Source organism: Coloeus monedula (assembly GCF_965178545.1).
Source record: "Coloeus monedula genome assembly, chromosome: 5".
Classification (NCBI taxonomy): Eukaryota; Metazoa; Chordata; class Aves; order Passeriformes; family Corvidae; genus Coloeus; species Coloeus monedula.
In genome coordinates, this window is record NC_138785.1 from 62,152,671 (window position 1) to 62,175,177 (window position 22,507).

The 22,507-nt window shown below is 39.2% G+C and overlaps 1 protein-coding gene across 1 annotated transcript; it reads right to left on the minus strand.

Annotated features, from left to right (window-relative positions):
• Nucleotides 1–8,097: 8,097 nt before the first annotated feature.
• On the minus strand, nt 8,098–21,313 carry OTOP1 (otopetrin 1; the record flags this gene model as incomplete). The annotated part of the gene is made up of 6 exons (XM_082282517.1): nt 8,098–8,268; nt 8,625–9,571; nt 10,561–10,691; nt 12,648–12,706; nt 15,488–15,624; nt 21,028–21,313. 6 exons carry the CDS (start codon nt 21,311–21,313, stop codon nt 8,098–8,100), a joined length of 1,731 nt encoding a protein of 576 aa, XP_082138643.1.
• Between the last annotated feature and the right edge of the window lie 1,194 nt (nt 21,314–22,507).

Below are 22,507 nucleotides of genomic sequence, written 5' to 3' on the forward strand. Positions count from 1 at the left end.
TGATATCTAAGGGGAAAACTTTTCTATAACAGATGAATTTTAATATTTAATGTAAAGTTAGAAAAACTTCAGAGCCTAAAAACTGCACCTAAGAGAAATCAGGGTAGAGGTGGGGTACACATTTTTAACAGTGAGGATGATTAATGGCTGAAGCAATTGATTTTGGACTGTAATAGATTTGCCATCATTTGGAATCTGAAAGCCAAGGCTGAGTGCATTTCTCACAGGCTGTGCCTCAGCTCCTCCCTCAGCTCTGTCTTGATTCCACGGGTACCAAATAGTACTCTGTAGTCCATGCTGTGGGAAAAGTAATTTTGGATGGGTACAGTTACCCCTGCTGGCCTTAAATCCTATTTAGGTTTTTGCTGACTTGATTAACTGTATGTAACAGGATGAACAGTTCTTCCATTATCTCTGTCACTTTTTTATTCTAAGTGTGATATGGTTCCTACATCAGCCATTGATCACTCAGGAAAATAATGAAATAATTGATGTTATCAAAAGAAATTTCCACAAGTGTTTGTTTGTTTGTTTGCTTGTTTGTTTTGGTAGGGGTTTTTTTGTTTTGGGGGTTTTGGGTTTTTTGTTTTATTCATACCAAGTTTGACTTCATATAAGCCAATGGCAAAAGATTAAAGATGAATGCTAGCCAAGGCCAAGAGCAAAGGGAACAGCATTTTTGTAAATATGATTTCCTGCTGTGCTGTCTTAGTTCACTTTGGGGCTTTTGTCTTATAAAATATTATCTTTTATTTTTGGATGTTTATAATCATGTACTAAAACCAGTATTTTTTCTACTATAGCAAGAGTTCACATGATTAGAAACTATTAAAGATCAGTGACATTTGAAACAGGATAAAAAGAGAAAAAAAACAGTTTTTTACAATTTGGGAATTTTATTCATATTCTCTGGATGTGCATGGCTATATCCCAGGGGAACAACTGTCCTGAGAAAATAATAAAGATGAAAAAAGTTATTTTAATTTTCTAATGCTGAACACTTCACCATTTTTATTTTGTCTTTTGCCAGCTGTACTATCAAACTGCAAATAAAAATCCGGTGAGCTTAATTCCCCAAGAAGCTGCTGTAATTTTTTTCTGGCTTCAATAGTATAACAATTTGCCCTGTGGACTTATTTGAAAACCAATTTCAGTATTCTGATTTTTCTGTTTCTCTAACCTACTGTACATTAAGAGGACTTATGAATTTTATATTGAATGCATAAATTACAAGTTTTTTTAGTTTAGTAATTTTTATTGGAACTTTTGCCAACAGCATAATTTATTTTAGGATTTTACCCTGTTCGTTAACATAGCATGAGATTATCTTTCACAAAATGAGTAGGAAGACCAAATCCTTCATGGAATCAAGCAGTAGTTTTCGTAATGAAATCAGACACTGTTGTGAAGACTGTTAAGTCTGATAGAAAAGAGGGGACTCAGAAAACAGAAGTCAGCGCTGGGTGTTTGACTCTCAAGGAACACAGATGATGTCTCTTAGGGTCAGACAGTAACTCATCCTTGGCCTTCCCTCCTCCCAGAAGGCAGCTGCTACATGGAAGGGAATGGGGTTGGGAAGCAGGACACCTAAACCTCATCTGTTTCACTGGCACTGTGGGACAGCTGTATCCTTGCAGAAGAGCCTGTTGCAAATGCTACACAGAAAACTGCAGAGCAAGGTAAGTTTACAAGTGTGTCAACAGTTAGTGCTGCTAGGGTTTTTTATCTGTACTTTATAGAGTTGTCTAAGACCAGGATTTGATTTCGTAGTTCAGGATTTATTTTGGGGAAGAATTCCTGTTTCAAATTTTTAAACATTAGTGGTAAGGATGAGCAACTTTGTAACTTTGAGATAAACAGCAATAAACTGCTACTTTTACTTATTTCTGCCTCTTATTGCTCCCCTTAAGTAGTACTTAAAATAACGTGCTCATTTAGAATCAACAGGTCTCATTTGTGACTGTAGCAGAGTATCTGTAATAGGGAATAGAGAGTTCTTAAAATACCTCTTGCAATAATCTTTAGGACTATCAGTGCTCTTACAGAACACAGAGAATCAGCTGATGCAGACATCAGTCTGAGACAAGAGTCTTACTGGAGCTGACAAAACTTAAGTGTCTTCTACTGACCATCTGTGAGAATTATAATTCTTTCTTCTGAATGGTGAGTGGCCCTCTGCATGCTGAGCAGCAGCATTTTGTCCTGTAATATGTCATCCTTTTGGTTTCTTGTCCAACATGTGTAACAAGGGTCAAAGGAGTTTTCAAGTGCAGAGAGTATCAAGCACCCCTGTAATGCCTTTAGGACTCCCCATTCTTCTGGCTGATGCACTGCAAATCAAAGGAGGGAAAATACAGGTTGAAAAGCATATGCTCAAATAAATCAAGGCAAATACCCCAAATTCAGAATAAAGTCAGAGCCACGGTTTATTGCTGCAGTGCACACCTTGGAACAAAAATCACAAGTGCAGGCTCAGCCAGCCCTTCTTGATATAGTGAATTTTGGGATCTTGACTCTTACTGCACTGGAAAGGTTGTCCAAAATGGAGAGCAAAGAAAACAAAATTAAGGATTTAGAGAGAAGAAAGACATTCTGATGCTTGGAAAGGAATCAAGGGCACTTTCAAAAGTATGTTTGGCTAGTGTTACATCTTTTAAAATTATTTCTTGGTAATTAAACTATTAGATTCAAGTAGGCAGTGGTGGAAAACCCCACCTGGAGAGCACTGCAAGCATGCTTCTCATACATGGGAGAGGAGCAGAAGGAGGGAAAAGGAAGGGAATTCATGTAAACAGCTACCATTAAGACTTTATTATGAAGCTATTGCTTACTGCATCATTGCTGTTGGTTGCTTCCTACAAAAGTAATTGCTTGCTAGAAGTGAAATTACTAAATTCAGAAAATGATGGACTCAAGTTGGAACCAGACACAAAGTGTGGACTTAGCCTTAGGTATAATAATCATATTTGTGCACTCTTAAAAGCATTCGAATCTTCAGTTAAGCCTGGTAAATAATTGATTGCACAATGAATTAGAATAAAGAAGTTATGGTATCCTTGAAAATCCTGGCCAGCCACTCACTGCCTCCCCCAGAGTGGGATGGAGGAGAGAATCAGAACAGTAAAGGTAAGAAAACTTGTGGTTTGGGATAAAGACAGTTTAACAGGTAATGCAAAAGTCGGGTGTGCAAGCAAAGAGAAACCAGGAATTAATTCCCCACTTCCCTTGGGCAGGCAGGTGTTCAGCCATCCCCAGGAAAGCAGGGATCCATCAAGTCACAGTGACTTGGGAAAACAAATGCCACCAGTCCAAATGCGTGTCCCCCTCTCCCTCCGCTTCCTTCTTCTTCCCTCAGATTTATGCTCAGCACGAAGCCATATAGTGTGGGATGTCCCTGGGTCAGTTGGGGTCAGCTCTCCTGGCTGTGTCCCCTCCCAGCTCCCTGTGCACCCCCAGCCTCTTCACTGGTGGGATGGGATGATTGACAGAAAAGGCCTTGAATCTGAGGAAGAGCTGCTCAGCAATAGCTAAAACATACCTGAGTTATCAGCACTGTTTGCAGCACAAATCCCAAACAGAGCCCCATGCTAGCTGCTGTGAAGAAAATTAACTCTACTCCAGCCAAAACCAGCACATGTGGGCAGGAGCTGTTCCTCACTCTGATTAAAATGCTGATGTAGTTCACTGGAATTAATGATTCTATGTGTGGTTTTCACAAGATGGCTTTTAATACCAGGTGTATTGCAGTGACATTCAAGCAAAGATTTATTGGAAACTAAACATAAAACACCCACTGCTTTGTTACAAATGAAATAGAGACATAGTAGCTGGTTTTCCTGCAATCCCTGTTCTTTCAGAGCTTTCCACCTATTGCATCCATCTTTATTTGTACTTAGGCATAAATTGTGGTCCATTTGCTTCTGGCAAGAAAATGAAAAATGTGTTGGTAAAGATTTGACCAAAGGCCTTATTTTCAGACATGAAATTCAGTTCGCTTTTAGGTGAAGAACAGTAGTAGAGGAAGGCAGGAGGCATGCCATATAGAACTGTAAGTTTTGCTTTAAATATCAGTCAAATTAACATTATGGGACATAACACACCTCCTAATTAAAAAAAAAACTCAAACCAACAAATAATAAAAAAATATACTCTAACCACTGATATTAAAGTATCATCAATTTCAAGATGAAATTGATCATTTAAAAGCTAATAGAGCCAAACCTCTATTTAAAAGTTCTCCTTAACAATTACAGCTGCTTCAATTCTGTTTAAATCCAGATCTCATTTTATTCATGCATGCATAGAATGAGGCCAAATGCTTGGGGACAAGGGTTCCCAGGGAATAAGTGATCCAATGAGCCATCTGTACACACATCATATCTAATCAGGGTGAGGTGGGGAAACTAAAAATTATTAGATTATTAAAAGCTTGACGTTTGGGAATCTTTTTTATTTCACGGATTTTTGGTGAAAATTAATGAATTATATAAGCTAGTGATAAGAAACATGCACTTACATTACTTGGGTCATTTCCCTCTCTGTTGTTCTCTGGAGCCATCTATTTCTCTGCTCTTACACAGTCCACTCAAAGTCTATGGAACACAATTGGATAATACAGCACACAAATATTCCCAAAATTATTAAAATTGGCATTATTTTTTGCATGATTAAAAGAGAAAATTCAAAGTATTGAGAAATACTAGTAAAGGGAATTCACTTCTTTTAGAAGGCCTCAACCATGACGATTCCATTTTCTTCTATCTCAGTGTTACTGACACAAAAAAACCACTTGGAAAATCTGTGGTCATGCAAGTTTGACTCCTCAGGTAAATTGAGGATTATAGTGCTCTTTTTGCACCTTAGCAGCCTTTAATTCTGTACAAATATGAGTTTAAATGCAACTCAAAGCACATATTATTGAATAGATAAAATTATTTAGGGAGGAAAGGGAAGGAGTGGAAGAGCCTGACAGAAGGATGAACATCAGAGAATAACTTTCTGGTTAAGATTATGCAGCAAAAATTCAGAATTCTTTGCATATGAAGTGCATTACATTAAAGAGATTCCCTTTCTAAAAAAGTCTCTTTTAAAGTAATATTAAATTGGAGCACCTCAGGAGAATATCAATGAGCAGCTGTTAGACCTCTCTCCTGGGTAAGCAGGCTCTCGTGCCTCCTGTCACATGCTTGAGCAGATAGGTAGGCAGAAGTAGGGTAGTTTTGTGCTATTTATTACATTTTCAAACCTGCAATAAATCAGTATTGTGGATATATAATAGAGAAAAAACGTTAGAAAACAGTTGTTTGAGAAAGACCAGGTTTAGCATTGAGCAGAGAGCTAGAGGTCACACTATGTTAACTACATTAATCTGAGTATTTTTCCTTGTCCAAAAAACATGTTTCTTAAAAATGTATGCTTCTATTTTTCCCGGTTCAAAAATCTTTATTTCTTAAAAATGTATGTTCTCAAATATTCAAAACGTCATGACTCACCATTGCTTCAAGAGTAGTTAAGCTAAGAGCTGCTTCCATAAAATACACTGTATTTGGATGAAACAATGTTTTTTGAGAGAAGTCCTGTCATGAAAACCTCTTGAGTGTCTCAGGTCAAAACCAAGACTCTGGTCCTGAAACAGAACCATTTTAGTCAGTGGGATTTCATCAGTGCAGCTCGGAATAGAATTTGCCCATTAACATGTTTAAAGCATTTGCTCAGTGCCAGAGTGCTACCTTAATTCACTTTTCTGAATAAACTTCAATTTCAGCACTCAGAAGCAATTTAATATTGTGGGCAAATGAAATTATTTCAGTCATAATGTGAAGCAGCAGAAAGGGCTAAGTAATTCCAAATGAAATATAACTAAATGAGGGTGTTATTTATTTTTGAGAGTTCCAAATGTGTGCTACATGTTTGTAATAGAGCATATGGCCCTTTCTTGGCCTTAGGGATTTAGAGCTAGCTCTGCTTTGGCTGAACACATATCAGCTAAAGAACACCAGGTTCTAGCTGAAGAATGATATGAGACCCATCCCACAGGAGCAGAGGAAGAAGAAACAGGTTTCCTCCAGCCATCTTTATGAGCACTTAAAAGATAAAATGGAATTTTTGGGCCTACCTAGTGAAATGAATTTTTTTCTGATACTGGAATTAGCTGTAGAGTTTGTCCAGGAAGGAAGATTAAAGATTGCTCTGGAAGGAAGATTTATTTCATTATCTGGATGGCCCTATTTACTTAAATTTTAGAGAGACAACTGAGTGGTCAGAGCTGGTATTTACAGGGAACTAGGTGACATCAAGCTACTGAGTTCAAGCAGAAAGATAGAAAATGTTACTGTCTAGAATGAATGTAAGAGCTAATAGAGATGTTATAAAAAAGCATGACAAACAGCTGTAGGGACAGGCAGAGATTACAGCAATGTGATGAGATAGTGACTCTTCTAAAAACCACTTAAAATCAAACAACTGAAAATGCTTTGCAGGAAGATAGGAGTTCTCATGCTCAGTCTCCTGATGCTTCATCTAATTCGGACTTCACCTGAGACTTCAGATGGATACTTCTTTACCTGATCTGGGCTCTGCAACAGGTGAAGAAGGTAGGGAAAATTCCTATGCAGGTTATGGCTATAAAAATAGAACTGAAGATTAATTATGATGAGAAGCAATTCCTGAAGCAATCTAAAGCAATCAGGTAATTTGTCGGCTGGTCTCTGTTTGCCATCTAGTGGTATAAAGCCAAATTTTTTTTCCTGCTGCATGAGGGCAGACACGACCGCTGAAATTTCCTGTCTCAGAAGCAAGCCTCTCCCTCACGGAAATATTCCTGCTCTCGGGATGATGGCGGTGATAAGTGTACAACTGTCTTTTCAGGAACCAGAAGCAGAAATTTTTCAGCCCTTGACCCACCAGATTTAGGACTAGGTCATCAACAAGTCAGCAAGGTTTACCCAGTAATTAATTGAGCAGTAGCTCCAGTATCCTGGTTACTGCTCCAGTCTTTCGATCGGGCAGGTGCAGATGTTAAGAATATTCAGGCACCCAACTTTTCACTGCTTTCTGTGAGAATTCAGGGAACTAAATACCACAGGGATTTGAGATTATATTCTCATATCTTGTAAACCACACTTATAAAACTCTCAGCCAAAGACCCTCCAGATTTCTAGAGGCTTCAGCTTTGCTTTACAGCATCTCTGTATGAAAACATATGATCATTTTCCAGCCAGGAGACTGATCTACAACGAAATTAGCAACTCATTAAAAAATTGTACAGGGAATACATACCATTCTGGCACTGGCACGCATATATCTAAATATGAGCTGCAAGACTAGTTTTTTCTCTTAAAACATTTCAAGAATATTTGAATAAAGAATTAAGTAAAAGGACTAACTTTATTTCTCAGTTATGTCATAGAGTAAATACAAGACAAATAATAGAAATATATTTTATCAGAAAAAAATTATATACAGCGTGATACCTAATCATACATGTTACGCATCTGGATTTTTTTTTTTTTTTTTTTTTGCTATCTATGACTATTCAGAAAATAATAATTATATATTGATTTTCATCAGTGATATGGAACTTTAACTCCCACACCCCAAATTATCTAGCAAACATTTTTAGGTTTTACTATAAAAAAAAAAACAAAGCTAGGAATTAAGAGTTGGAGTTTTCCTAGTATCTCAGGAGAAGCTCTTCCTGGGATTTTCTTTTCTAAGTCATACAGAATTTTTTGTAAACCCCTATCATGAGTCACAATGAATGAAAACTAATCCATACAAATTATACAGAGAACAAATCCCAGATGACTAAACCAAAAATTAATGAGATTAACTTTACTATGTAGTGTTAATCATATTAACACTAAAATGATTCTGAACAGTGTATTTATACAATAACACCACATATATAACAAAACACGTGGAAGGAAAATAAAAAAATTACATGCTATTAGCTGTGGTCCCATCCTTAAAAAAATTACTGAATTTATTTATTTATTGAGCAGATGCTGCGTTCACTCATTCATTCATCCACTCCCTCAACTGTTATTTGTGTAATTAATTATTCAATCAATTGTTCACTGAGGGGCCATATATGATCTACGTTTTACAATTGACCTCAAAGAGTGAGGCAGCTGAATGCATCCGATAGAAAATAGAAAAAGGCATCGCAAGGTTCACAACAATTATCCAGGGTTCAAAGCCAAACACTATTTCTTCTAGGCCATTGTCATATTCCGGGCGGCACCCAAATGCCGGTGGTATCCACAGCTGCAGGGAAAGAACGTGAGGCCAATATTAATCACCAGTAATACAAGTCAATAGCTCTTAATGACTGTGACTCCACCATGCTGCTAATTGGTTTCAGAAACCCCTAAGTAATCCCTCCCTGTTGCCACTGGAACATGCTGGTGGAAGAGGGTTTCTGCTGCTGCTATAGTTTTTGGACCGTTACTGATAGGAGCCTTCCGTAATCCACATTTAAATAAACTTTGTTCCCCAAAAGCATATTCACTTCTTCCAGAAGTAAAATTTACTGCCTAGAAACTATGGAACCATGCAAATTTAATATACTTATCAGACTTTAAAGAATGGGAAGCTTGTGAATTACACTCAAAATGTCTTACCGAAAGGTTGCAGAGGAATAAAAATGCAGCGATGTTCTTCAAAATTCTCCTCTTGTTGTTAGTAACTGAGTTTCTACTGTAAAATGAGAAATCTGAGGCTGAGTGCGTGACCAAACTATTGTCCTGACTCGTTTCTTCTTTGGCAACACCAGCACCATTGTTTTCTCTCCCACAGATGCTGCCCTTAAACAGACAGGGTACATCGCCACTGTCTCGAGCAGCTCTGCCATTGTAAACCTCTTTGTACAAGGGGGTGAGGGACAAAGTGCTCCCCCTAGATATGGTCACTATTCGAAGAGTTTTAATGTCATCATTCACCTTTTCCTGCTCACGGTGGATGGATTCAATGATAAAGAGATTCTGAATATATTTCTCAATAATAACCAGCACAGAGTAGGGCAGGTTATACCATGTGTATTTGGGATGACCTTGGGCACAGATAATGGCGAGGATCGAGCCCCAGGAGAGCAGCCACGACCCTGCAGCTGTGCCCACCAGCAGTTCTGCATCCAGTTTTCGAGCAGGATTCTTGGAATTATCCAGCGATCTATCTTCCAGTCTGTAGATGAGGAGGGCGACAATTCCAGCTGTGCACATGAGAGCCAGCACGAAGATAGCGTGCAAGTAAAACATAGTGAGGGCTAACTCGCTTTTGATTTTCGAACCTCCAATCTGAATTAAATACACAACCACTATGGCTATTGTGCTAGTTAACACCATTAGTCCAAAAATCATTCCAACAGTTATGCCATGGAATTTGAAAGGAGTTTTGTTTTGCTGGTGGTGCTCAACTTTGCGGCCAATGTTCTTCCACAGGACATAGAGCATTGTGGATGCTAGGATGTGGTACTCTATATTAAAGGGATATAGGTAATATATTCCTTGAGAAAATATCGAGCAGAGAGTTGTTGTCGTGCAATTGCATTGAGGTGCATGATCATCTAGAACTAAAGGAGGAGAGATTAGTTATGTGCATTATAAAGATTCCTTAAGTGAATAAATAAAACAAATATAAAATAATGAAACACAAAAGGTAAGATTTCAGTCAAACAACACCCAGTTACCCACCTAAGAAAAGGCCCCTCTTCCCCAGCCTTCACTGGGCTTTGAAAGTGGAACACATCCCCAGCAGTTATCATAGAATGGCCTGGGTTGGAAGGGAACTGCAAGATCATCTATTTCAAACCCCCCTGCTGTGGACAGGGAACCTTCCACTAGACCAGGTTGCTCAAAGACCCATCCAGCCTGGCCTTGAACATTTCCAGGGATGAAGCACCTACAGTTTCTCTGAGCAACCTGTTCCAGTGTCTCAGCCCCCTCACAGTGAAGAACTTTTTCTTTATATCTTCTGTATTCTAAATGTTTGTATTCTAAATTGTTTTGCAATCTAAACTTGCACCATCTCACCAATGGAGAAAATGGTTAATAATTTAAAAAACCACAACACCGAGAGCAAAGTCCTTGTCTTGTAAAACAGCACTAATGGATAACTTCTATCCCTTTGAGCCATCTCACTGAATCCTGTAGAACCACAGGCCACATGTAACCACTCTCCCGGGAAATATTTGCAAGATTATCCATGCTTGGTTTTTTATTAATAACTAATAATAGTAAACTCTCATTTTACTGCTGCTATGTTAATTTACTTCTGTGATTTAGTAATAAAGTGGTTCCTTAGTGATGTTCCTCAGTGATGTTGTCCTTCATAAGAAATGTTCTCAAAAAATCCATTTGCTTGGAACTTAGAAGAAAACCAGTGCCTTGATCCCATATATGATAATGATCATATAACATTTTCATATCAGCTAATTTTCTTTTGCCCGAGAATGACTATTCTGACATAGTCATGAATGACTCAGCTGACTCCTATGGTGACAATATTTTGTATGAGTGTGCTAGATCGGGAATTTCAAAATGCACCAACCCTTTTGCTTACCTATAGTTATGTTCCCAAAACCAAGCGTGATTAGTCTCTCCTTATGTTCATTCAACTGATGTTTTGACTCCGTTAACACACCATTTGTCCACAGCAGCAAATTTGTGAAAACAGAATGGATAACACCAAACCTACAAAATAAAGTAATTATTGAAGGAATCTGCACAGACTCCATATATATCTCTATAAATGTGTCTCCATATATGCGTCTCCATATATGCGAAATGAAATGGATTAACTTTCTGTGTACAAGCTACATGGCACTATTTATTTGTCGGTGCAGGGGGAGGGTTGAAAAATCATCACCGATCTCTAAAGGTGTTCTACAGTCACTGAATATCAGACTTTCAAAACTTTACAGAAGTACAATGCATTAAATGGCCTAATGTATTAAACTATTAATAGGATGCTTTAACTACTTCTTATTCTCTCTTATGTGATGGGTTTTATTCTTTGGGCTGGACAAGCTTCATGTTAGTGATTGAACAGTCTGAACAGGATTTTTTTGCAAACTGTATCTCACAGCATTCTGCAGTGCTCCTTCACATTCCCTTTGTCTGATCTTTCTTCACAGATACCACTGCCTTCTCCAACTTCTAGCCCATGAATTTTTATCTCCTGGAGAGAGCTGACGCTAACAGAGGGCTTTAGTCCAATCAAAGTACTGGTACAAATGAGGGTAGGTCTCCATGCATTTTTGAGACTCCTGGCCTCTGACAAGCCATTTCAGCCTGGTGAAACAGAATAGTATTGGAGAAAGAAGTGTATTAATGGTTCTGAAGTTCCTAATAAAATCCAGGCAAAAATGTTCTCCAAAAATTGCCAAGCACTCCCTTTTTTTGAAGAAGGCCATGTTATCTCTTTCTCTTTCCTAGGCACAATCCTTTCACCTATGCTCTACCAGGTGTTCTCCTGCACCCAAGGCTGTTCTTGTTTCTTCACCAAGAAACAGTTCTTTATTACAACACTGTTCTCAGTGATAAACTTCCAGTTAGAAATTTTTAAAATGTACTTATAAACAGCTGACATTGCAAAGCCTTCTGTAATCACTGTCTTCCTGAGCTTGGGGTTTGAACACTTACTCAAGAGAGCAGAACAAATGGACAACCTTCACCATAGATGGTGTTTCTGAGAAAATTCATTTTACCTCCTATAGAAACTGGTCAGATCATTGATAACTTTAAATAAGTGCTTTGAAAATTCCCATGTTTGCTTACTTATATTTTGTGTACAGACAGATGAATATACATTAATCCATCTTCTCACAAAACCAGCAAACACTCTGGATCTGATTTGGTATGTAGGATACCACCATGGAGGGTGTGTTTCCAAGTGCACTTGCACAGCTGCATCTGCCACAGCTGTGAGGTGTGGTTGACACGCCTGAGGGATGGGATGCCAGAAGGACCTCAAGAAGCTCAAGAAGTGGCCCCATGGGAACCTTATGAGGCTCTAAAAGGCCAAGTGCAAGGTCCTGCACCTGGATCAGGGCAAGCCCCAGTATCAACACAGGCTGGAAACATTCAAGGCCAGGTTGGATGGGCCTCTAAGCAACCTGATCTAGTTGAAGGTGTCCCTGCTTATTGCAGAGGGGTTGGACTAGATGACTTTAAAAGGTTTTGTCCAACCCAAACTATTCTATGCATCTAACACCTAGTGTAAAAAAGGTGGTTTCCATAAAATCAATATAAAGTACATCAGATACATTGCATTGACTGCAGGCTGGTGATGCAGATTCCCTTTCAGTAGCTAAATAAACATAATATAGTGCATAGTCTTAAAACACATACATAATGCTTTCTTCTTAAGTGACTCTGTGGTATTATATATTGCCATTTTCCTCTCTCATGAGAAAAATATATGTATTCTGTTACTATTTTGTATTACAAAATATCATTACAGTTTAAGTAAGGTTAAATGGAGTTACTTTATATTTAACTCCTCTATTTCTTTCTACTTAATGCAATCAAGAGGAGAATCAATCTCTGTATATTTTTACGGTCCCTCATACAACAAAACTTTGGTGTTAAAGCACTGTACAGACCTGCACCTATTAACTTGCCAGGTGAGGATCAGATCCACTTTACCTTTCAAGTGTTTTGAAAGACTGGATAACATCCTTTGCATGACACCACAGAAAATACACCTTAATGGAAGAAACACAGAGAAATATCATTACACTAATGAGCATATGTAACACTCAGAAAGGAACGTGCATCTGTAGATAGTATACCAATGTTTAAAATTTCTGATGATTTAAATAGAGGCAGCTCCATCTCCACACATGTGAAAGAGCTCATGATTTCCTGTGGTATTTACACAGAACCTGAGGTTTCTTACATGAAACATCAGTGGCTTAACAATAGAAAGTCTAAGCATCACTCAGCAAAATGTATTTTCCTTCTGTATCTAAAGAGACATTTATTTCAATGACAAATTAAATAAAGCCACTGGCTGTGGATAGAGGTATGATTGTTGCTGGGCATGGTGATGCTAACTTTGAATAATTTTTTAAATATATGAAATTCTATGGAGGGAAAGAGATTAATGAAAGGATGCCAGACTTGACTAATAAAACAAGAGATGCCCAGGAAGCATGAGAAAAGTTTGAACTAACTGCCTGAGAGACAACCCCATTAAGAACACAGCAGTTGCAATCAAGGATAGTGCAGAAAACTCAAACAAGGAATAAGAGAGCTAACAATAATGAGTTAGCAAGTCAAGGGCAAAGAGGAATAAAATTAGAACTCTCTGTTTCTGAGAGCATAATGGAGACCTCAGAAAGAGATTGCTGCTGATACAAAACCAAGTGTGGATAGGTTCAAGAAGAACTATACCAGTATTCCTCAGGGATGTTAGGGTGACACTGGGAGTCTGTTTACTCCAAACAGTTCCTAGGATACTGAACTTGTCAGTAGGTGAACTATCAGAGAAAGAGTCCTAAGATTCCTCTTAGAAACCTGCCTGGTTTGGTGCTCCAGAAAGGGTCTGAAAAGTGGTAAGAACCTTGGGTTCTTCTTCCGCAGTCAGAGTAACTGGAAGCTCATGTTACCACAGCATCCATTATTGTAGGGTGCTTCCACAGCCACTGTTGTCTGAGGCATTTAATGTGTAATTTTGGAAAAAGATAGGCAAATGCAATTCTTTATGGCCCAGCTATGCTAGCCAGGAATAACAATTCCTCTAATGAAACATTTATCAATGAGAGGAGTGGCCGCTGTAAAATCCCAGACGTAAAGACTGAAATATTTCATGTAGGCTTCAACTGAAATCATATTGAAATTACCTTAGTCTCTAATACCATGTTCAATTTCCCTTCCTGGGATAAATGCAGTAAAATCTGACAGCAGATCTGAAACCATTCTTCAAAACTTATAAAAACGTAAGTTTTGAAGACCTGTTCAGACACAAGAGAGTGGGGAAAAATAGGAAAAATCAGTAAAGAAATAGCATAAAATCCAGTTTTCGCTCACAGAACACTCATTGCCTCCAAGGGACTTCCACCTGAGGAGGAACATAATGCACAGCCTGCCCTGAGAGGGCAGGTATGTGTTAGTTCATATATGGGTGCAGAATGTATATATATCAGGCTTATATCAGGATGCCACAGAGTAAATGACAACAGAATCTGATACATATCCTGTAGAAAACAAATCCTTTGGTTTCTTTGATTGCTCAGGCTAACATTTAAGTGTTCATTATTTTAAGCTCTGTAGATAATAAATTCAGTGACACTGGGTGATGTAACATTTAAATTAGAATTCTTGTTGCCTTTGTTCAGCATCTTTATTCACCATTCTTCTACACTCCAGTTCATGGTGGCTGGAAACCTTGTCAGCTCTGGGTCACTGGCTGTAAAGAAGAATGCTGTGTTCAGATCAGCAGGGCAGAAGGGCTTAATTTCATTGGTTTGTTTTCAGAGTTAAAGCAAAGAAGTTGCAAGACATGGAGAAGGGATATTACAAGAATGTGAAATTAAGATTACTTCAACCAACTCAGAATTTCACCCTCAGAGAAAAACATAGATGGGGTGAGAGTTACTGTTTAAATTTCAATGCTTTTTTTTTTTTTTTTTAACTGTTGAAGAAAGAAAAATTTAGGTTGTTCAAAAGCTCATTCACATGCAATCACAACTTCTAGAAAAAACTTTCTTTTCTTTCTGAATGACTTAAACAACTTGGAAAATTCAAAACAGTGCCTGGCTATGATTGAGTATGTCAGTTAAGTGGTTTTCTCTTTCCTTCTTCCCTACAAACCTGCTGACAGGGGTTCAGAGGAGTTAATGTGAGAAACAATCAGCTATGGAGTGTCACCATACACTGTAGACCCAAAGCCTCATATCAAACAGGCAGCTGGAATATTTCACAGGAGTCACTGACTATGTTTGCTACTGTGCAGCCACTGATAAGAATAACCAAGTGCTTCTAGAAGGAATATCCATGTTCATTTGTTACAGGAAAGTTGTGCAAGTGTTTTAGAATCAGCTAGGAAGGGTTTTGTCCCCTTTGACTTAGCAGGCCTAGACCTCTAACCACAATGAAACATCAGGTTATACAGATTGAACTGAACTTGTGTGGCAAGTCCTACACACAGAAACAAGGGAATGGTCTTTAGCCAAGGTACTCATTTCAGCCTGAAAATTCTGAAAATTATGTATATAACTTTAATTTTTAAAAAGGCCACTTAACTTCAACTCCAGGAGAGCATTTTTGATTATTCAGTTTTTCAAACCCATGTGAATTTTATGGCTAAGCAACTTCAGGTTGCAAAGCTTGAATTTACTATACATGCACAAGAATTTAGTCCTCAAAGGTGTTCTGTGATGTGTTTAAAAATAAAATTGGCATTAAGTCCACTGATGACAAGACAAAATATATTTTTGGTAAGAAACAGAGGTTAATATAAAACTGCAACCAGCGACTTTTACCTGTAAGATGGTGTGCACAGCATGTGTAACAGGAAAAATGCCTTCAGTTGGTGATAAACAGTTTGAAAAATCAATATAATATCCAATTTTAAAGGAGTCCAGAATTAAAGTAATCACTGCAAATAATGTAATCCCACCTACAAATGAAAAAGATGTTAGAAAATTTTAATGTATAGTTATAGTGTCTAGAGACCATTTAGGGGAATGAAAGTTGATCAATATCTGTGTTCTTGTTTAGGGAAATAAGGGTAGATCAATGCTCACGAAGATAATTGACTCCATGAAATAAGTGCCTCTACTTTGTGAAAGCCTCTGCCCAGTCCATTAAGCGAGGATATCTCTGGACAGCCCCTGCATGGCCGGTGTGGAGTCGCCAGCCCTGCACTGACCAGGACATTCAGCACCTTGCAGAGTGCCCAGCTCTGGGCAGGATCAGCTTCCCAAGTGACAGTGGCACTGAAGCAGCCACACAAAGCATGAACTACTGCCCTGGCAGCCCCACAGCAAACTGGGCAGTCCTGGGCAGCTGAACAACCCCCTTACAGTCTCCCAGCCCAAACCTCCAGTGGGAAATAACACAATCACTCGGTGTGCCCTCCCCATGGCTCAGAGGGTCACACTTTAACCCAGAGACCACAACTACAATGAGCTGTATGGTTTATTCTGCTAGAAAGGAACCAAAGCATCTACATTTCACACTCACACAAAAATATCCTAATATACTACTCTAAATATCCTAAAGAACTTTGAAATACGTTTCCCCTTGTTTATTTTTTTAAATGATTATTATTGGGTTTGTACCTGCATGACTAAGCACAACTGGCAACAAGATTACTGAACCAAACTCTAAGGCCTTAATTTCCTTGGTTTTGGTTTGTTTTGAGGGTTTTCTTTGTGGATTGGGGTTTTTCTAATTTTTTTAGGTTTTTACTCAAACAAGCTTTCCCTGGATTTAATTTGGACTTACTTGAATGAAGACTAGATAAAAATTTATTCACGGACTTTAACCAGACCTTAAGATATAAACCAGCATCAGTATCTTAATTGTTCTTTGCAATTCCTCACGGAGTAAATAACATCACTAGTGTTGACTTTGAAGAATATTCATCTTTTATAAGAGGCACAACCTAACTTCCATATAAGTACCACATGCTCCACTTGACTTGCGACAATAAAAAAAGAACACTAAAATGAAAGTTCATTTAATTAATAATACCTTTATTGTCAAAGTTGCAGTGATAAAAAGAAAGTAGAAATTATATAAGCATGCTGTAATTTTGTTTATTATTTCATTGACCCTTTAAAATTAAACAAAAATAGACTTCAGAAACCTTTTTAATCATAAGGGTATGAATTCCAATAGGATTTTATGTTTCTGTTTTACAATCTCTCTATAACAAAAACAGTGTCAAATTACCAGTTGAGTGTAATTTCTACCAAGAGCTAAAAACTTTTGCTTTAATATTGCGAAATCTAAAGCCTCAGATCTGCACTTCATGCATGTGCATAATCCCATACAGTATGTTAACTTACATTTCTTAGGTCAGCTAATTTGTATTCTAACACATGTAATGGGACTAGAGCCCACATTTAAATAGATGTGCCATTTTCATTATGTATGAAAGTAAATGTTACCACAAAATGCGAAGCCATAGGCTACTCTTGTGATCAAATTATATGTTTTCTTCCTTGTCTAAAGAATTTAAATAATTCTGAAATAAATTAGAATTGCTGGTTCTGAAATAACTCTGTCTGAGGTAACTAGACATGCTCTGAGCAAGATGTTAGACTAGATGACCTTCAGAAGTCCCCTCCTAACTGAATTATTCTATAATTGATTATGTGATTTATGGTTTATTTAGAAATTATGCAGGAAACCGCCTGTTTGTCTGAAATACATCATCTTGAGGGACTTCACATGTGTTATGATTGTTTCAATAAGAAGGCAAAAGCTATCTTCTGAAGTAAAAAGATATAAATCACTGTCTTCCAGGGACTAGACGACTTTATATGACTCTTTTGATGTTAGATTGTTTCATTTATTCAAATGGTCACTACATGTTTCTGACAATTACTCAGGTGGTAATACAAGTGTATACAAGGTATCCAACATGCTTATTTATGGGCTTCAAAAGAGAATGATTTTGCTAATTTACTTAGTCAAAAGCCAAAGCACAACCATAATGACCATGCACATGGTATGTTAATAGTTTTTTGTTAACATTTTGTGATAGAAACTTCAGTAGTATGTGCTAGTACTAAACAGACACCAGTAATTTCAAGGAAGATAATTCCACTGCTTAGCTATTTCCATTTGAAATTTGAAGAAATGTGAAATGATTGCGACTGAGTGCTGTTTCATTATTTTTTGGTTTTGAACATTTGTTGAAACCTGCATATCTTAAGGGATTAATAATAGGATTTTCAATATTGCTAAGTGCTGGCTCATTTCTTCCTACTAACCATCAAGAAGAACAAAAACCATAATGACACAGTTGCACAAATACTACTCTCACCTTAAAATATTGTTCAAATAATTGGCAATCCAATGCGGGCAGTAAAAAGATACAAGTTGAAGTCTGTCAAGAGCTTTTTAAGTTGACCCGTTGTCAATATTTTAAACAGAAGCTGTGCTGATAAAGAATGTGATAAAATAAAGCTGTTTGTGAGGCCAACTGATTTTTGTTTTGAGTTCTCTGGCTCACTTCACTGAACTTTCCCAAAAAATGATCAGAGAGCTTTTCCTAGCAGGAGACCATACTTACGGGAATAACTTTTGGGTAAGTCAAGGGAAGACTTCCTGAGGTTCCCTGTGGTTATTTGGGTCAGGATAACTGTGTTGTATTAAAGACAGAGGTCTCCCACAAACTTTTCCCACATTCAGACTAGGAGTGGTTCTTGGTCAACCATGCAGGCGGGAAGAACCGAGCTTGAGGGTTCACACAATTGACACCTTGGTGCAGAAAAGCTTGAGGAAACCTTCCAGTGAGCAATTATTACAAACTGATCATCTGTCCTTCTAGCATTGCTAAACATGTACAAGGAGTCAGTTACAGGAGGTTTTTGTTAAATCATTCCATTTCAACATTTGTCAGAGCAAAACGGTCTAAGTAGGCAATTGCCACCACTTTTACTAAAATTATATTCACAGTTTGAAAGGATGCATGAAAATACACTCATTTTATACTGTTTAATACAAGGACATTTGCTCTCACAATTACAGCAAGGAGATGTTCTTCAAAAGTAGCTGAGAGCACTAGTGAAAAATTGCAGAAAGCTTTCTGTGGAAAAACTCAAAAAAATATGTCTGTCCCACTCCACCCTTCCCTTTCTTTTTGGACTTTTAATCTTTGAGATAAAAGATTTCTATGACAAAAGCACTGATAAAGAGGAGGGCAAGGGGTATCTTGGCAGAGGAATTGCCACCTGGGTTTTTCCTTAGCTCAAATAAGTTTTCTTTTACCAATAGAGGATAAAGGAGTTGTACAGACTTGTTGTAACTACAAGAAACTCCCAAGAATAGGAAAGTGTAGGTCATTCCCTAAGGGCAAATTTGTTGAATTGCAGCCTAGACATCCAAGAGAAGCCATGGAAGCCGCACCACTTGAGAAGCCAGTACAAAGAACCATCCTGTGCTGGTAAAAGAAATGGATAAGGTAACCAGCAGTTCAATCCAGGATCTTATTTCTAAGTTTCTGTGACTCCTTATATTCTGTAGGACAAATGAAATGCTGTGAATGCGGCGCCAAAAGAAAGAGGGCAGGGGATCCTGCTATACTTACCCATGCTAGGCAGTATTTATTCCATATTTAGGAGGGGAAAGCTACCCTCTGTGTAACAAAAGCATAGCTTGGTCCAAGGTAGGATCAAATTAAGCCTTGCACGAATTTCAGGAGGTTGTTAGCCACATAAGCTAATAAATGAAAAATGCCTGAGAGATGAATATTGACTTAGAAATTATTAAATAATCAAGAGGAACAATTCAACACTTGGTATGTGAACTCCATTCATTTCAGGAAAGAGACTACAGACCATGGCTGTACATTAGACACTAAAAAAACCCAGGTTTTCTGTCAGCAGTTCATACACAAATGTCAACAGTTGCAAAGAAAATAAACAATACACAAGCACCAAAATTGAGAGCAAACTACACTTCCACAGCACAACCTTACTTTTCAAAATAATCAGGTGTCAGGTGTTCTTGGAATTTTCATTTAGATACTTCATTAGCTGTTGTGAAAATTAACTGTTGTGTCATTGTTAGGTATGAAACATTGTTAAGAAGTCAACATTTTATGGAAAAGTTTTCTTATAACATTCCACTTAAATACTTTCTGATCTATCATTTACAGTGCTGAGACTGAAAGAGGAAGAGGCTGGTAAAACTGGGGTTGCCTATTATTCCACAAGCACTGATGTATGCTGTTTCTTTTTCTTGGTACCCAGAAACACAGCACTGCTGTCACTACGACTCTGTGATGTGCTCCCCAAACACCTCCTCTCAATACACCTTTAGATCCTCACTCAGACAAGTGAGACAAGACCCTCACACAGACAAGGGCCAGCACATCCCAGCACTACCCTGGCAGACTTGTATACTTTTTTTGCAAGTGAATGGTCATTTTAGATTCCTTGCTTAACTGCTTTATGTTCTAATCTACAAACTGATCTGGTCAGGGATTTTATCCTCTTCTGTCTAACTCTAGATGTTTCTTGTAGATACAAAAATGCTGCTAGCAAGGATTTTCTTGCTATTTTCTAAGTCCGTGAGAGACTTTTCTCTCTCACAGAAGAGGTAGCAGGGAATGTAAACCACCAAACACCTGCAGCCTTGGAAAGTCTTGTTTATGGTATAGTAGAAAAATATTTTGACAATGGATGTTTTAGGATTTTAGCCAATCGCCCCATAGGGGTGGCTGGTCCTTTGTCCAATTAGACTATGAAGAAAAAAGTCTATAAAAGAGTTTGTAAAATAATTAAATAAATATAAATCAATCTTGCTGCACAATTCCTGCCTGCTGGATCTTCTCTCCTCCTCCTCCCTATGGCTGCGGGACATGGTGATATACCCTAGAGCCCAGGCCTGCGGTAATAGTTTCTAAAGCATCACTGTACACATATAAACAGGAATCTCTGATATACATTGGTATAGAGAGCACTTGAGGACCTTTCTGACTGGAACTACCATAAAGTAAGTTGCATTATACCATCTGGAAAAGGTGATAATTGCCTCTTCCACTGGCTGTATTTCATTTTTCAAGTTTCACCAAACCAGTCTGGTAAGGAAAAAAGGCTCCAGAGCTTTCGGCACTATAAATGGTAGGTTGGAAAGTGAGGATGTTTAACAAACAGCTTCCCCATGCAATCTCCCCGTATGTTCAGCTTATGCATATATTTACTTTAGAGTGCACTGCATGTGCATTCAGTCTGTGATGCCTCCCGGTAGGGATGGAGAGGGTAACAAAGAGGTAGCAGACACAGGTGATGGCACAGGTGTCTCTTGTGCGGTACCATCCTTTGTGCCATCGGCCCGTACTTACACTTCAGCCAGCGAGCTCCGGCGTGTGTGTCCTTGTCCCGGATCAGCCTCCTCTGCGTGCAGCTCCTGCAGAGGTACCACAGCATCCACAGCAGCTGGATGAGCATCAGCGTGATGAGGTAGGAGAGCAGGTGGCTCTTGCTGATGCCCACGGCATGCACAGCCCAGGCGAAGGTGAGCAGCAGCCCGGCCAGGAAGAGGTTGATGCCGTACTGGCTGCTGAGGATCTCGGCGTTTTTCTGCGGGTAGCTGCCGCCCACCGCGGGGCACCCGGCGGCTTGCTCCATCTCCCACGCCGCCGGCCAGCTGCTGCACCAGGCGGTCCCGTTTCCCCCGGGGAGCCCCGAGGCCGCCGCTGGCCCGGCCCCCATCGCGGCGGGGGCGGAGCGGGGCCGCCGGCCCTGGCCGTGCCGTGCCCGCGGGCGGGGGGTCCCGGCTGCCGGGGCAGCCCCGCGCTCCTCGCTAGGGGAAAGGCTGCTGAGGCTTTTGCGGGACAGTCTTGCCTGAGGCTGACAGCAGCTAGGGTCCAGACCAGGGTAAGGAGAAGTCACTCGGACGAAGGTTAGTCCGGAGCCTGGCGGTCATGTTCCGTGCGGAGGGGCAGGTGAGCCCTGTCCGGCTGGCTCTGGTGAGGGACATGGGGTTATGTCTGTGTTGAGAGACCTGTGCGGTGTAACCCATTCCTGACAGGGAGATGGGAAAGACAGCGTGTGTTGAACAAACCCCCGGCCCGCTGGCTGGAAAGCCGAGGAACAGCCACTATGTGGGAGCGGCGCGGCTGGAGCCTGCCCCGCAGCCCAGGAGCCACAAGCTGCGGCTGGAGCTCCTTCGCACGGTGCGGCAGAGGCACCACCCACGTGCTTCACGCTCTGGGCCCCACAGGCCATCTTCTTTTGGGCAATCGGTACTTTCACTGGTAGTACAGAACCTCGGTTTTCAGGAATTTTCTAGACCTTTCAAAAGAGGCAATTTACTTTTTTTTTTTTTTTTTTTTTTAGGAAATCCCTTCCTGACATCACAGTATTATAGCAATCGCTAGCTGGAGAAGCAACTACTGAGCTCAAAGTAGCAAAAACTTCTGCAAAATGTAGTCCACTTCTTATATATTCTTTTTCCCAATATTTATACACACTTTCAGTATTAATCCTTTTCTACTTAAACTGAATTCTCTTAATTTTAGGTATTTGGGTGCCGAGCATAGCTTGGAGGCCAAATACCAAGACAGACTGGTCCTTGTTCTGGCCAAGTAGGTCTTATACTTTCCTTTTGAACATGTAGTGAATGAGTATTGTGTTGGATACTCAGAACTGTTACTGAAACACTTTGCAGGACTTTGTACAATGAGCATATCTACCTGGGATTCTCAGAAAGACATCAAAGTACTCAGAAGGCAAGCAGCTCTCCAAAGATAAACAGAGTGGAACACTTCCAATAAACCCACTGAGGGGGCAGGAAAGACAAAGATATTTCGAGTCAAGTAC